The 14024-nt window shown below is 35.6% G+C and overlaps 1 protein-coding gene across 1 annotated transcript; it reads left to right on the top strand.

Moving 5' to 3' along the window:
* Positions 1-1296: 1296 nt before the first annotated feature.
* On the top strand, positions 1297-4197 carry LOC123534589 (uncharacterized). Its single transcript, XM_053520474.1, has 2 exons — positions 1297-1642; positions 3026-4197. Exons 1-2 carry the CDS (start codon positions 1297-1299, stop codon positions 4195-4197), a joined length of 1518 nt encoding a protein of 505 aa, XP_053376449.1.
* The last annotated feature ends 9827 nt before the right edge of the window (positions 4198-14024 follow it).

Below are 14024 nucleotides of genomic sequence, written 5' to 3'. Positions count from 1 at the left end.
TACCAGAAGCGTATCAGTGTTAAAAGGTTTTCATCATAGAACTTTTTCTTCGCGCATGTATGCCGCCAAATGGTAGGTTGACACGCTCATTTGTTTTTACATGCCTGGACCGGAAGTGGTAACACGTCTTACGGAACAATTCCATTGGAGCGCCATTTTGAGCATAACCTTGTATCTTTCGCCTTCTCGGAAGAACACCTTTTGAGCATTTTGAACACACCCTCTTTCAGGGAACGAGGCACCGCTTACTTTCCAACATTTTAAAGATAAAATGATCTTTTCTTTCAGATGAATTGACTTACAAGTTTCTATCTTGGGAATGCATTTGTTATATTACTTAATCTTTACCTTAAGCATTTTGGGAGAAACGCAGTTTTGAACAACTTCAACAGCCCACAGACTCTTTTTCAGGAAATTTGATACCACTAGCAATACATCCTTTTAAGGGTAATAATATTGGCATTTTAAACAGTCCAAAAACTCTCTTTTAAGGCATGTGACACCACTTCCTACACATCATTTTTCAAGGTATCACTAGTATCTCTATTGTCTTGCAAATGAACAGAAGCCCAAGTTCCTATCTTGGGGTTGAAATGGTATATTAATGTCCCATTTTCCCGTGGTCGTAACAAATAGCGCTACAGCTGAAGTAGTGAATAATAACTTCAAAATATAGATATTAATAATCGAAACAGTTTACCTGGAGTAAAAGCGTGACCAACGCTTTCCGATTTTCATCGTAAAAAGTAGTAAAAACAGCAGATTCTCATGTGTCTCATTCTCATAACATAAAGTTTGTCAGTAATTAAGTTTTAAAGCCTTCTTAAGAAATATAGCATTTATTTCAAGATATCTAAAAAAGAATATTTTTTTTTGTCGAACGATCTGGAGGCATGCCGCTTTTATTAATGCTGTATTCGCGAGGCCCTTCATCTCGCGAAAATTTACCCTCACGTAAATATTCACCATACGTATATTTCGAATTTAAGTAGGATACTATTTTTCCAATTTCGCGAATATCCAACCTCGCGAACATACTCTAAATTCCAAATTCGCAAAATTTTGACCCAGCGAAAATATATGCTTTTACAGTAACTTTTTAAATAGGATCTTGATCAATATTTCACGATTCAAATATTAAATGGTTTGTTTATTTGGTAACTTAGTGCATTGCATTGTTTGGTCTTACTACCGAATATATGCGTGATAAACTCAGTACCATAATATATTTGTAACCAAATGAAAACATAACTTAAAAAAGAATTATTACTTTGGATCTTATACATTACTTTCCAAATGGCGGCAGGTGGCAGTTTTTCCAGAACGATGGAGTTTGGACATGAACCTATATATGATTTTCCGTGTTCTTTATGTGAGGAAGAAGGAAAACAGATGGAAGCTGCTAGATATTGTGAGGAATGTTTTGTTTTCCTTTGCGACTCGTGTGTCAAGAATCATAACAAATTTCCGCTGCACAGGAGACATCAATTGTTAGACCAAAGCCAGTTTACGGCAGTGACCCAATCTAACCTTGTGTCATTTCCAACAAAGCGATGTTTGAAACATCCTGGAGAAATCGTAAACATTTACTGTGGGGACATGATATCATCTGCTGTAGCTCGTGCAAGGTTCTCGGGCACAGGTATGTTTCCGGTCTAGATTACTTTACATTTATGAGGAAACTTGAGTTTAAACTATTTAAGGTAACAAATTATATCCACAAAAAATAACATTTCGAATCAAATTCATACACAAAATCCAACGTTTATGTATGTATTAAATCCAGTAAAGGATAATTACACAACGGTAAGGGAATGGACACCAGATATAGCCAAGACGGTGATAAATATATACACGTTTTTTTTTGAACACGATAAGTATCTAATATGTTTTGTACTTCATCAAAAAGAGTAACATATAACTCGATGCTATGCAATATAAGACAATGATGGAAATGTGTCTATCCTCTTATATACTGGCACAATTGTTATTGAACATTGCACGATTACTCACAAATGTTCAATAACAGGAAAACGAGATATTAACTAGCACGGCATTGACACAAGTACGTAAAAGAAATATTTTGAAATACTGAAATAAATGAAACGTCTCAGTATAGACATACATTGTACATAAAACAGTGTAAATGTCAATCAGAATACTGGATTTTGGCTAGTCCCACATGCTATCCTCATTACACATGTATCAACTTGGAAACTATCCTCAGTACATAATACGGCTATCCTAAATGCAGAAAGATGAACATATCTAAGAGTATATATATCTTTAACAGTTTAAAAGTTGAATAACTAGTTTTTAAACAAAAATATTTTGGCCACAGCGCTCGCGAAATTGTACGATTCAGAATTTCAAATTTTAAAACTGTGGTGTATATAATAAAACACAATATTTGTCGAAATTCTGTGAAATTTGAGATGTTCATCTTCGAGTAAAAGTAACATTTTAGGTGCTCTACTTACTCGTAGGCATTATACAATACACCAATTTTAGCATTCAGCTATAAGTTCAAACACTGGTTTTATTTGTAGATAAGTAAATAAGCATAATAAGTTAATACAGCATTAAACCCCAGGTAAAGAATAATGACTGTATATCTGTTTGTTTACTTAATACTTTCAAGGCTATATCTGGTGCCCATTTCCTCACCGTGTTTGAAGCAATAAATAACATTTTTGTGTTAATGTTTCATATTAAATTTAAACCCTACCATGTCTCATTTTATAATTCAAACGATTGATAATGTAACCGTATCGTCATATTTTAGATCTACTTGACTTAACTACATTTAATTCAACTTTGCAGGAACATTTTTGAACAAGAATGCGGAAAATAGATTTTTAATTTTGTCTTTAACAACAGATAAATTTGAATAAGTTAATAATAGAGGGATTCTGCAAATACATATAAATTTAAAACCATCTACTAAATAATTCATTTAATCATTACGTGTTATCATCGACCCGTTTAAATTGCAACAACTGTGCTAACACCAAGCATTTGATAGATGCGGCAAAGGGTATAAAGAAAAGCAAAGAATACCAAAATATCACACAAGAAATCCATGCTCTCCTCAACGATGCCGGTAGTGTTCTTGCCAACCGAAGAGCTGATATTTCTCGTATCGAGACTGAAAAACAAAATGTTAAGCACATTATTGCTGATCTTAAAAGGAATGTCAATGCGCACTTTGATGACCTAGAGCAAAAATGCCTCCAAGAGTTAAACAATAAAGCGGACAATATCGTTAGTGGTTGCAAACAAGACGCAAAAGATCTAACTGTCATGAAATCAAAAGCTGAGGACATTCGGAAGGAGCTCGATTTATTCAAGGGAGATAATGAATGTGATCTCTTCGCACAAGTCAAAATGGGCAAGCAGTTCATAAGTAATGCTAAGCAGAAAGTTCTTAATATCTCGACGACAGTACAGAAAAATGGTATTAACTTTAGAATAAACCCGAAAATCGAGCGACTCATTTGCTCAGTTGAATTGTTGGGCACTATTACAGATATTCCCATGGACGCAAGACAACTTTCCACAGTAGACAAAGACACGGATGTGAGTCAGCCACGTCCATCTAGGATACACTCACAAACGTCTCTGGAGAATCGTTATCCTCTCCCTAAATACAAAACACCGCCATATGGTCAAGTTGTTGTAAAGGAAAAAACAGACTCTAATGTCTGTGATATAACAGGCATCTGTCAGTTACCAGACGGAATTATTCTTATTGTTGATTGTAACAACACAAAACTGAAGAGGCTAGATGATACATATAAACTGGTCGATTCCCTACGACTGACCAATAATCCAGATAGTATCTGTAATGCTGGTCCTAATGAGGTAGCTGTATCTCTGTTTGAGGCTAAAGAAGTTCAGTACATATCTGTAAAGGCAGAACTGACAGTGACGAAGTCGTTTCGTAAAGGTAACTACTGTAGAGGAATGGTCTATGCTGATGATAAATTTTATGTCTGTTGTGGCAGTACACGTGATTCATCTTCCTGGTGTATTGAAGTGTATGACAAAGCTGGTCAGCTACAATTTTCTATAAGAGAACTATTATCCATTCCACTGTGTATTACAGTCACTGAGGATGGTCAGCATCTTCTTGTTACTAGCTGGCGCAGTGATGACGTATCTTTGATGGATCTGACTGGTAATGCAGTGAATTGAAACTACCAAAAGGAATATGTACTGATAGTAAATATCGGACCTTTATCTGTAGGTACGGCAGTAACACGATTGTTCAGTTGTCACCGAGGCGTCGGGGTACAGACGTAATCCTAACAGAAAAAGATGGCATCAACAGCCCATACGCAGTTTGCTATGATAGTAAGCGTTCGACACTACTGGTCTTCTGTGATGGATCAAGTCATTTGTTAGCATTCAGTTTTAAATAGTCCGTAAAAGTCAGAAGACTGAAACCGCTGAAAACAAATCGGTAGCATTTGACGATGTACTTCGATTTATGAATACCATTATCATCATTTATTGATTATTGTGTTCAAAGAATTGCTTCTGTGTGGTTTTTATCATGAAGTATTATCTCGAAACTTCGACCATCTTCAGTAATAAATTGACCTGGCATTTTTTAGTTTAAGTTTTATTAAATATTTCGATACACACTCGGACGGTATGTCATATGATGTGTTGTGCTAGCGGAACTGTAAATAAAGCAAATATACGTTGTTAAGATACAGTTTAAATACTCGGTATCTCCAACGAGCTTGTTTCGAAATTCCAATCGTCTCGAGAAAAAAAAACAAGTCTACTCGAACCTACTTTATAAATGCACGTTTAAATCAAATCTAATGTAATGAGACAAAAACTTGTATATGATGAAAATGAATGACATGATAAGAACAGATAAATATTGCTATAGTAGAACAAAAATAAATAAACGTCAGTTTTAAATTACACAGTAGCATATTGTGTTGGCTGCCCACTTTAAATTATTCTAATATCCTACATGAAATAGTTCATAATCTAAACTTTTAATACAGCTAGTGTTTTAAAAGCTGACTAACAAACGTCTTGACTGCTATCATTTAGACTAAGGTCTATCTCACCTATTTTTGGACTGGTATGAAGAAATGGAACGGGATCAAAAGTCAAAAAGCATGTTTTTGTGAACTAAAAAAATCACCCTTGAGAATTTTAAGGATATTTGTAGAAATCGCCTGGTTTTCCCGTGCGACAAATATGCACAGGATGACAACAAGATATTAAATATACTAAACAATCTGGAAAAAGAAATAAAAAAACTTCCTAAGGATGATTTTGCACTTAAAATCATGCGTTTTGATATGTAAATGAAACAGATCTAATTGACAGTGCCAGAACCAATTTTTGTGAGTTTACAGCAATTAATCTGTTGAGGTCATTGATTGGTTTAATTTTCTGTCGCGTGCTCTCGAGTTTTTATCGTTGGAAATATCTTATTTTTTGTTATTATGTCTCCCCCAGGAGACATATTGTTTTTACCCTGTCCGTCCGTCCTTCCGTCCTTCCGTCCGTCCGTCTTTCCGTCCGTCCGTACGTCATACTTCATTTCCGAGCAATAACTGGAGAACCATTTGACCTAGAACCTTCAAACTTCATAGGGTTGTAGGGCTGCTGGAGTAGACGACCCCTATTGTTTTTGGGGTCACTCCATCAAAGGTCAAAGTCACAGGGGCCTGAAAATTGAAAACCATTTCCGATCAATAACTAGAGAACCACTTGATCCAGAATGTTGAAACTTCATAGAATGATTGGTCATGAAGAGTAGATGACCTCTATTGATTTTGGGGTCACTCCATCAAAGGTCAAGGCCACAGGGGCCTGAACATTGAAAACCATTTCTGATCAATAACTAGAGAACCACTTGACCCAGAATATTGAAACTTCATAGGATGATTGGTTATGAAGAGTAGATGATTCTTATTGATTTTGGGGTCATTCCGTCAAAGGTCAAGGTCACAGGGGCCTGAACATTGAAAACCATTTCCAATCAATAACTAGAGAACCACCTGACCCAAAATGTTGAAACTTGATAGGATGATTGGTCATAAAGAGTAGATGACCCTTATTGATTATGGGATCACTCCGTCAAAGGTCAAGGTCACAGGGGCCTGAACATTGAAAACCATTTCTGATCAATAACTAGAGAACCACTTGATCCAGAATGTTGAAACTTCATAGGATGATTGTACATGCAAAGTAGATGACCCCTATCGATTTTGGGGTCACTCCATTAAAGGTCAAGGTCACAGGGGCCTGAACATTGAAAACCATTTCCGGTCAGTAACTTGAGAACCACTTGACCCAGAATGTTGAAACTTAATAGGATGATTGGTCATTAGGAGTATATGAACTCTAACGATTTTAAGGTCACTCTGTTAAAGATCAAGGCCACAGGGGCCTGAACATGGAAAACCATTTCCAATCAATAACTTGAGAACCTCTCGACCCAGAATGTTGAAACTTCACAGAATGATTGTTCATGCAGAGTAAATGACCCTTATTGTTTTTGGGGTCACTCCGTTAAAGGTCAAGGTCACAGGGGCCTGAACATTGATACCCAGTTCCGATCAATAACTTAAAAACCACTTGACCCAGAATGTTGAAACTGTATAGGATGATTGAACATGCAGAGTAGATGACCCCTATTGATTATAGGTCAGTCTATTAAAGGTCAAGGTCACAGTGGCCTGTTCATATAAAATCATTTTTTGGAAATAACTTGAGAACCACTTGACCTACAATGTTGAAACTTAATAGGATGATTGGACATGCAGAGTAGATGACCCCTATTTATTTTGAGGTCACTTGATCAAAGGTCAAGGTCACAGGAGCCTGAACAGTGACTTGAGAACCACTAGGCCACGAATGTTAAAATTTAGCGGGATGACTGGACATGCCAAGTAAATGATCCCTATTGCAGCCAACCATCAGTGTCTCTTTGACTTTCGCTCCTGACCCCTATTGACTTCTTGCCTATAGGACTTTGCATTGGGGGAGACATGCGCTTTTTTACAAAAGCATTTTCTAGTTTTGTATTTAAAGTGAGCCTGTTGTATCTATGACTGTTTCGTATACGAAATTTCCTGAAGATGCACATTATAGGGGATAATATAATGCGTGCAGCATTAAGTTAATATAAAGGTACATAAAGTGTTATTTGTGTTATTTGTGGATTTAATGATGAACTAGATTTTGGACTTAGACTGAATTAATCATACTGTTGTATTTCTTATCATTTATTTTCATTTACGCATCGTCATAGCTGAATTTGCATAAAAGGTACCTATTGACTCTAGTATGTTTGTTTATCTTGCCTCCTACAAGTTTCTTGCATTTTTATCGGTCAATAGACGTCACGTGGAGACAGGATATATTCCATATCCTGCTAGTACATCATTTCAGATATGAATTTTGATTTAAAAAAATGACTGCCGCTTTGTTAATTTACAAAATATTAGATTATATCATGTAAATAAAGGGTAGTCGGCAAGATAAAATCGTTACACAGCTTGTTGGTGACAGGATACGGGATATACGCTGTCTCGAAAATCCATATCAGGTTCGAGCTTCGCTCTCGCCTAATATGGATTTCCTCGACAGCGTATATCCCGTATCCTGTCACCAACAAGCAGTGTAACTAATAATATTTGAAAGAAAAAATACCGAAATACTTGTTTTGTAAACTTTGAAGAAAAGATGCATCTATCACTTCTGTGAATTGCATCGTCATGAAATTATGAGTATGACCTTTTAGGACGCGTTACTTACATAAAGAATCGGAATGAGGTAAGATTAATTTTGTAAAAAGTAGCGAGATTGAATAGACACTTATAAACATCTCATTTTAGTACCCACATTGTAATATCGGAGTTTACTCCAAAAATCAATCTTTCTGTAACGCCAGATAACTCACATCCATATATAGCAAAATTGGTTTGATTACTTTACTAGATGAATCAATTTGTAAGTCAAATGTCAAATTTAGTACTCTGATTTCTTTTTAAATAAGGAACATATTGCTTTATTTGCTTGTTCTGCGATATATTTTTTAGTTTTAACAAAGCTTTATGTTCGTGATAGACATAATCCAAGATATTTGTATTCAGTTGTATTTTCTAAACGTTCACCTTTATATTTAAATTAATTTTCATACTTATTACCCCTTGAGCCAAAAATTAACACTTTTTAAAATATTTACTTCTAATTTCTATTGATAGCAGTATTCTTCAAACAGTTCTAGACTTTTCTGAAGGTCTTTACTACTTTCACTTAGAACAACTGTATCATCTGCATATAATATTACAAATAGCTTAAAATACATACCAATATATCCTTTTTGTTATTACTCTCTGAGCCAGTTTGCCTTTATCCTGAAACTTTTCAAAACCTGACTGAAACAAAAAGTTTTCAGCAGAGATACACATGTAAGCGTTTATTTCACGTTTATTACATTTAATGATATTTGAAATAACCTGGAGATAATTTAGTCCCAGACATGATATCTCCTTATTAACAAATCAGAAAATTATTAAATGCTTAGAACTGGGTATACTGGATGTATTTGCTATTATCTTTAATTTCGAAATAAATATCTCTGTAGTTTCAAATTATTTATGCAGTTATGTTCCTCGAATAAAATTGATATAAAATACTAAAATTTCTTTCAGTTAAGCTTTTAATTTGTCTGATGAGATTACTTTCAATGATCATGTAATGCTATGATTTCTAATTTTATATTAACAACATGTTAAGCTATCTTTTTCTATCATCATAAATTCATGTTTAAATGATACAGATACAACAGTTACATGATTCCCCTGAAATAACTAGGAAATCTCCTGTATTTCCTGCGACTTTAGGTGTCAATTCATTCAAAGATGATTAAAGGTGTTGTATATTAATCAAAGCGCCGAAAGCACTGAAAGACGGTTGTCCTGGAAAGTGGCAAACCAAACCGAGCAAAAATGAACATTTGCGTTATATATTACACTAGAGCTCACTTTAACAATTAGATAAATGACAGTAGGAGGCCTAGGTTTCTACTGTTCCTAGTGGGGCAAAAGTGACAGATACAGGCTTCATCACTAGACACCATTGCCACAAAGAAGGTTAAGGGAAAGACTGTACAGTTGTACTCTGTAATAAAGGTTTCACTAGCTTGTATATATACTCTTTATTAGTTAAATTAACCACTTCTACAGCAAACTCGTTTCAAACGTGGTTATAAGAGAAAAGAAAGGACATTGTACATTCTATAAACTTTAATTTAGTAATAAAACAACGTTAGACTAGTTTAAAGTGTTCTAAAATAAAATAGGATTTTCAGTATGAAATCAATTACAAAAAATAGTTTTATGCACTACACATCTGGGCTTAAAGCATCTTTGTTTTTTAATTAATTGTTTTCCTAACTTTGTTTCCTTTCAATTAAGAGAAACTTTAATCACCTGACACCTGTTTAATAGAGTAATATACATGTTTTACATGCTGTTCAATTTTTAGTTGAAACAATTCTTTCTTTCTATGATTTTTTTTGGTGTTGTTTGATTTTTTTTCTCAAAACGGAAAGCTAATAATTGTATATCCTGAGGACACCGAAGACATTTTTATGCAATCTCGTATATGGCACGCCAATTGTCCAATAATAACGTGAACCAGGTTCACGGTCGAAAAACTAGGATGAACAATCGGTAAACTAGGTTTTTCGAACATAAAACCAGGTTTTTCGAATACTAACCTATATTTTCGAACGAAAACATAAGATAAAGGGCGTAAACCATAGTTTATGACCGTGAACCCAGGTTAATGTTCGATGAACTTAATTCGATTGAACTATGATATTCGGTCGTTATTCTAAGTTCACTAGCTGTAACGACAGATACGTATTAGACCTTCCTGCTCATAGTAAGGAGGCAGTAGGACCCCTCTGACAAAATACACTTGATCCGCGCATGTCTAAAGCGTAACATATATGTTTTTCATAAAAGGGCCGGACAACGAGTAAAACCTACATTTTGCATTTTTAAGGTCACTGTTTTTTCGGCGTTAGCTGAATAACATGGATATTGACCTAGATTCTGTAGAAATCGGGACACGGAACAGGTGCGCGCTGAGAAGATAAACCATTTATTAAGTCTTACATGACATTGATTATCAGAAGGCACATACTAAATGGAACATATCTAGTAGTTTTGTTACCCTAAACTAAAATGATTTATTCTAATTTACAGTTTTTAGTAATTTATCACCGTTAGAGAAATCGAAAGTAAACTTCTGCCCCCGTTGCGTACCCCGTTTATAGATGAATGAGTGGTGGCTGGTTGTAACTGTAGGGTCAGTGTACCAGGTGTCGGACTGTACGCGGTTTCGCACACACGGCAAATGCATGCTCTCTGTGAAAATAAAGCAGAAAATTTAACAATTCTATGTTATTATTTCATGAAAGTGAGTTATTCCCTACATAATTTGACACCAGGAGTCTTTCCCCACTGGAGCCTCGCTCTGGCATGTGCAGAAAACAAAAACAAAAAACAATAACAACACCAATGGAGGCCAGTAGGTCAGCTGAAAATTTTTAAATATCATGAAAATAATGACTATGCAAACAACAACAATGTGCAAATTAAATTTAAAAATCACTATTTCATCATATATTATATAAGTATTTACCTATTACTTTACCCAAATAAAAAAGATTTCAACATTAATTGAATGTATTCCAATCTGCGAATGTTTGATTTTTTGCTTTAAGTTTTTTTTTTTAAAATGAGAACTTAATCAAGTAATTAGAGTTATGGGGTCACTAGTGATTCAAAAGCTAAAGTTTTATTTTCATGTCAACTGCTTTAAATAACCTTTTCCAGTCCAACTAATTGTACGCTGGTCGACATATTGTGCTAGTGGGTTACTTATGGGGGATTCTGACCCAACACGAAATTATTTCAGAATCAACCCAGGACGTCAAATCATTTTAACCATCTATCACTGAAAAGATTCCTCGTGATCATTTAAATTTGCTGCTTAGTTGAAATCTTTGCAAATGAATAATCTGTTCGTGTACGCATATCCAAATATTTTCTGTCTGTACATTCTGTTTAATTCTGATTTTTTCATGCGCCACTATACAATAACATCTCTGATAGACGGTGGATTGGAGATTAGCACTGGTCTTTCCCATGTATGATGTTTCGGTAAACCGTCTTTCTGTGAAAATAGCCGAAATATTGTTGAAATCTAAATGTAATCCAAAAGAACACAATAAAACTAGAAAATATGTTGCAAGCTATCGCTGATTAATCTGGGAACATGATAGATCCATCATCGATCTCGTGTAAAGTCGTGAAAATTCCAAATGTAATAGTATTTAGTGCCTTTTAAGTTTAATACAGATAAAATGTAGCTGAAACTTGGACCAAAAACTTGAGCAATATTCAAGATGACGTATTTTTGTGTAAGTTAGTTGTTATATAACCTGTATAATGCGCACATTTCTGTTTTGTACTTGCACTGGGATAGCGCAGATCTACGGAGAGTTCGATCCTCGGGCGGGACGTATGTTCTCCGTGACGATTTGATGAAAGACATTGCATCTGAAATCATTCGTCCTCCACCTCTTATTCATGTGGGGAAGTTGACAGTTTCAGAATCCATGAACACTGGTTTATTCTAAAGTTAGGTTAACTGTCCGCCGATACATAACTGAAATATGGTTGAAAAACGGCGTTAAACCCAAGACAAACAAACACTTTTTTAGACATACAGTGCAAGAACAATACAATTTCAGCTTTAGAGAGTTTTTGTACGGATACTTATCTCGCTAAAGTTATCAGATGCGACCATCAAACAATAAAAATAACGTCTGACCAACTTTGCTAACTAGAGCTAGATACTCCTGTGAAGAAAATCTAAACAAGAACTTTTAAAAAAAGTTACTAATAAGAGATTTACACAGAGAAAAACACTGAACATAGAAATTCTCAAATCCTATGTTTAATTTTCCAAACTGCTAACAGTCTAGATCTAGGGCTTTTATGCCCCCCTTCGAAGAAGGAGGGGTATATTGTTTTGCAGATGTCGGTCGGTCTGTCGGTCGGTCGTTTGGTCGGTCGGAATGTAGACCAATCCGTTCCCTGATGATAACTCAAGAACGCTTGGGCATAGGATCATGAAAGTTGATAGGAGGTTGGTCATCACCAGTAGATAACCCCTATTGATTTTAAGGTCTGTATGTCAAAGGTCAAGGTCACAGTGACCCTGAAGAGTAAAACGGTTTCCGGATGATAACTCAGGAACAATTGGGCCTAGGATCATGAATGTTGACATGGAGGTTGGTAATGACCAGCAGATGACCCCTATTGATTTTGAAGTCAGTATGTTAAAGGTCAAGGTCACAGTGACCAGGAACAGTAAAATGGTTTCCAGGCAATAACTCAAGAACGCTTGGGCCTAGTGTCAGGAAAATTGATAGTTAGGTTGGCCATGGCCAGCAGATGGTCCCTGTTGATGTTGAGGTCATTAGGTCAAAGGTCAAGGTCACATTGGCCAGGAACAATTAAACGGTTTCTGATCTTCTTGTCCAAAACCATAGGGCCTAGGGCTTTGATATTTAGTGTGTAGCAAAATCTAGTTGTCCTCTACCAAGATTGTTCAGATTATTTTTCCTGGGGTCAAATATGGCCCCACCCCGGGGGTCACATGGTTTGTATAGACTTATATAGGATAAAACTTTGAAAAACCTTTTGTCCAAAACCACAGGGCCTAGGGCTTTGATATTTTGTATATGACATCATCTAGTGGTCCTCTACTAAGATTTTTCAAATTATTCCCCTAGGGTCAAATATGGCTCCGCTCTTGGGGTCACATGGTTTACATAGACTTATATAGGGAAAAACTTTGAAAATCTTCTTGTCCAAACCACAAAGACTATGGCTTTGATGTTTTATAATGTAGCATCTTTTAGTGGTTCTCTACCAAGTTTGTTCAAATTATCCCTCTAGGGTCAAATATGGCCTCGCCCCAGGTGTCATATGGTTCATATAGACTTATATAGGGAAAAACTTAGAATCTTCATGTCCATAACTTAAACCATTCAAATTTGGACCACATGTATAGTTTTGAGTGGCAAGATGAACCTTGACATGAGTTGACCTTGATCTTGACCTAGTGACCTACTTTTACATTTCTGTAGCTACAGCCTTCAAATTTGGACCACATGCATAGGTTTGTGTACCGAAAAAAAACGTTGACCTTGTTATTGACCTAGTGACCTACTTTCACATTTTTGAAGGTACAGGCTTGAAATATGAACCACAAGCATAGTTTTGTGTACTGAAATGAACTTTGATCTTGAGATTGACCTAGTGAACTACTTTCACATTTCTGAAGGTACAGGCTTCAAATTTGGACCACTTGCATAGTTTTGTGTTCCGAAATAAAGTTTGACTTGATTTTGACCTAGTGACCTACTTTCACATTTCTCAAGCTACAGTCTTCAAATTTGAGCCACATGCATAGTTTTGTTTACCGAAATGAACTTTCATCTTGAGATTGACCTAGTGACCTACTTTCATATTTCTGAAGCTACAGGCTTCAAATTTGGACCGCATGCATATTTTTGTGTTCTGAATTGAAATTTGACATTGATTTTTACCTATTAACTTCTTTCACATTTCTCAAGCTACATCCTCCAAATCTGAAGCACATGCATAGTTCTGTCAACCGAAATGAACTTTGACCTTGAAATTGATCTAGTGACCTGTTTCACATTTCTCAAGCCACAGCTTTCAAATTTGGACCACATACACACTGTTTTGTACCGAAATGAAATTTGACCTTGACTTTGACAACATTTGGAACATTAAAAAATAGCTCAGTTGATGGCGCCAAGACCACTCTGTAATCTCTTGTTAGGTTAATAGGTTAAAGGCCAAGGTCAGATTAAACCAGAATGGTAGAACTTCTGTTAACAGTGAGCATATAATTTCTGTTCCTTGTGC

This window comes from Mercenaria mercenaria, chromosome 12 (genome assembly GCF_021730395.1).
Source record: "Mercenaria mercenaria strain notata chromosome 12, MADL_Memer_1, whole genome shotgun sequence".
NCBI classification, from domain to species: Eukaryota; Metazoa; Mollusca; class Bivalvia; order Venerida; family Veneridae; genus Mercenaria; species Mercenaria mercenaria.
This window is presented reverse-complemented; position numbering and strand designations above follow the sequence as displayed.

What these genes read in the sequence shown, in the direction of transcription:
- LOC123534589 (XM_053520474.1), top strand. Translation starts at nt 1,297, where the DNA reads ATGGCGGCAGGTGGCAGTTTTTCCAGAACGATGGAGTTTGGACATGAA. An exon ending in TGCAAGGTTCTCGGGCACAG is followed by an intron (nt 1,643 to 3,025) that starts GTATGTTTCCGG and finishes AGCATTTGATAG; the next exon opens with ATGCGGCAAAGGGTATAAAG.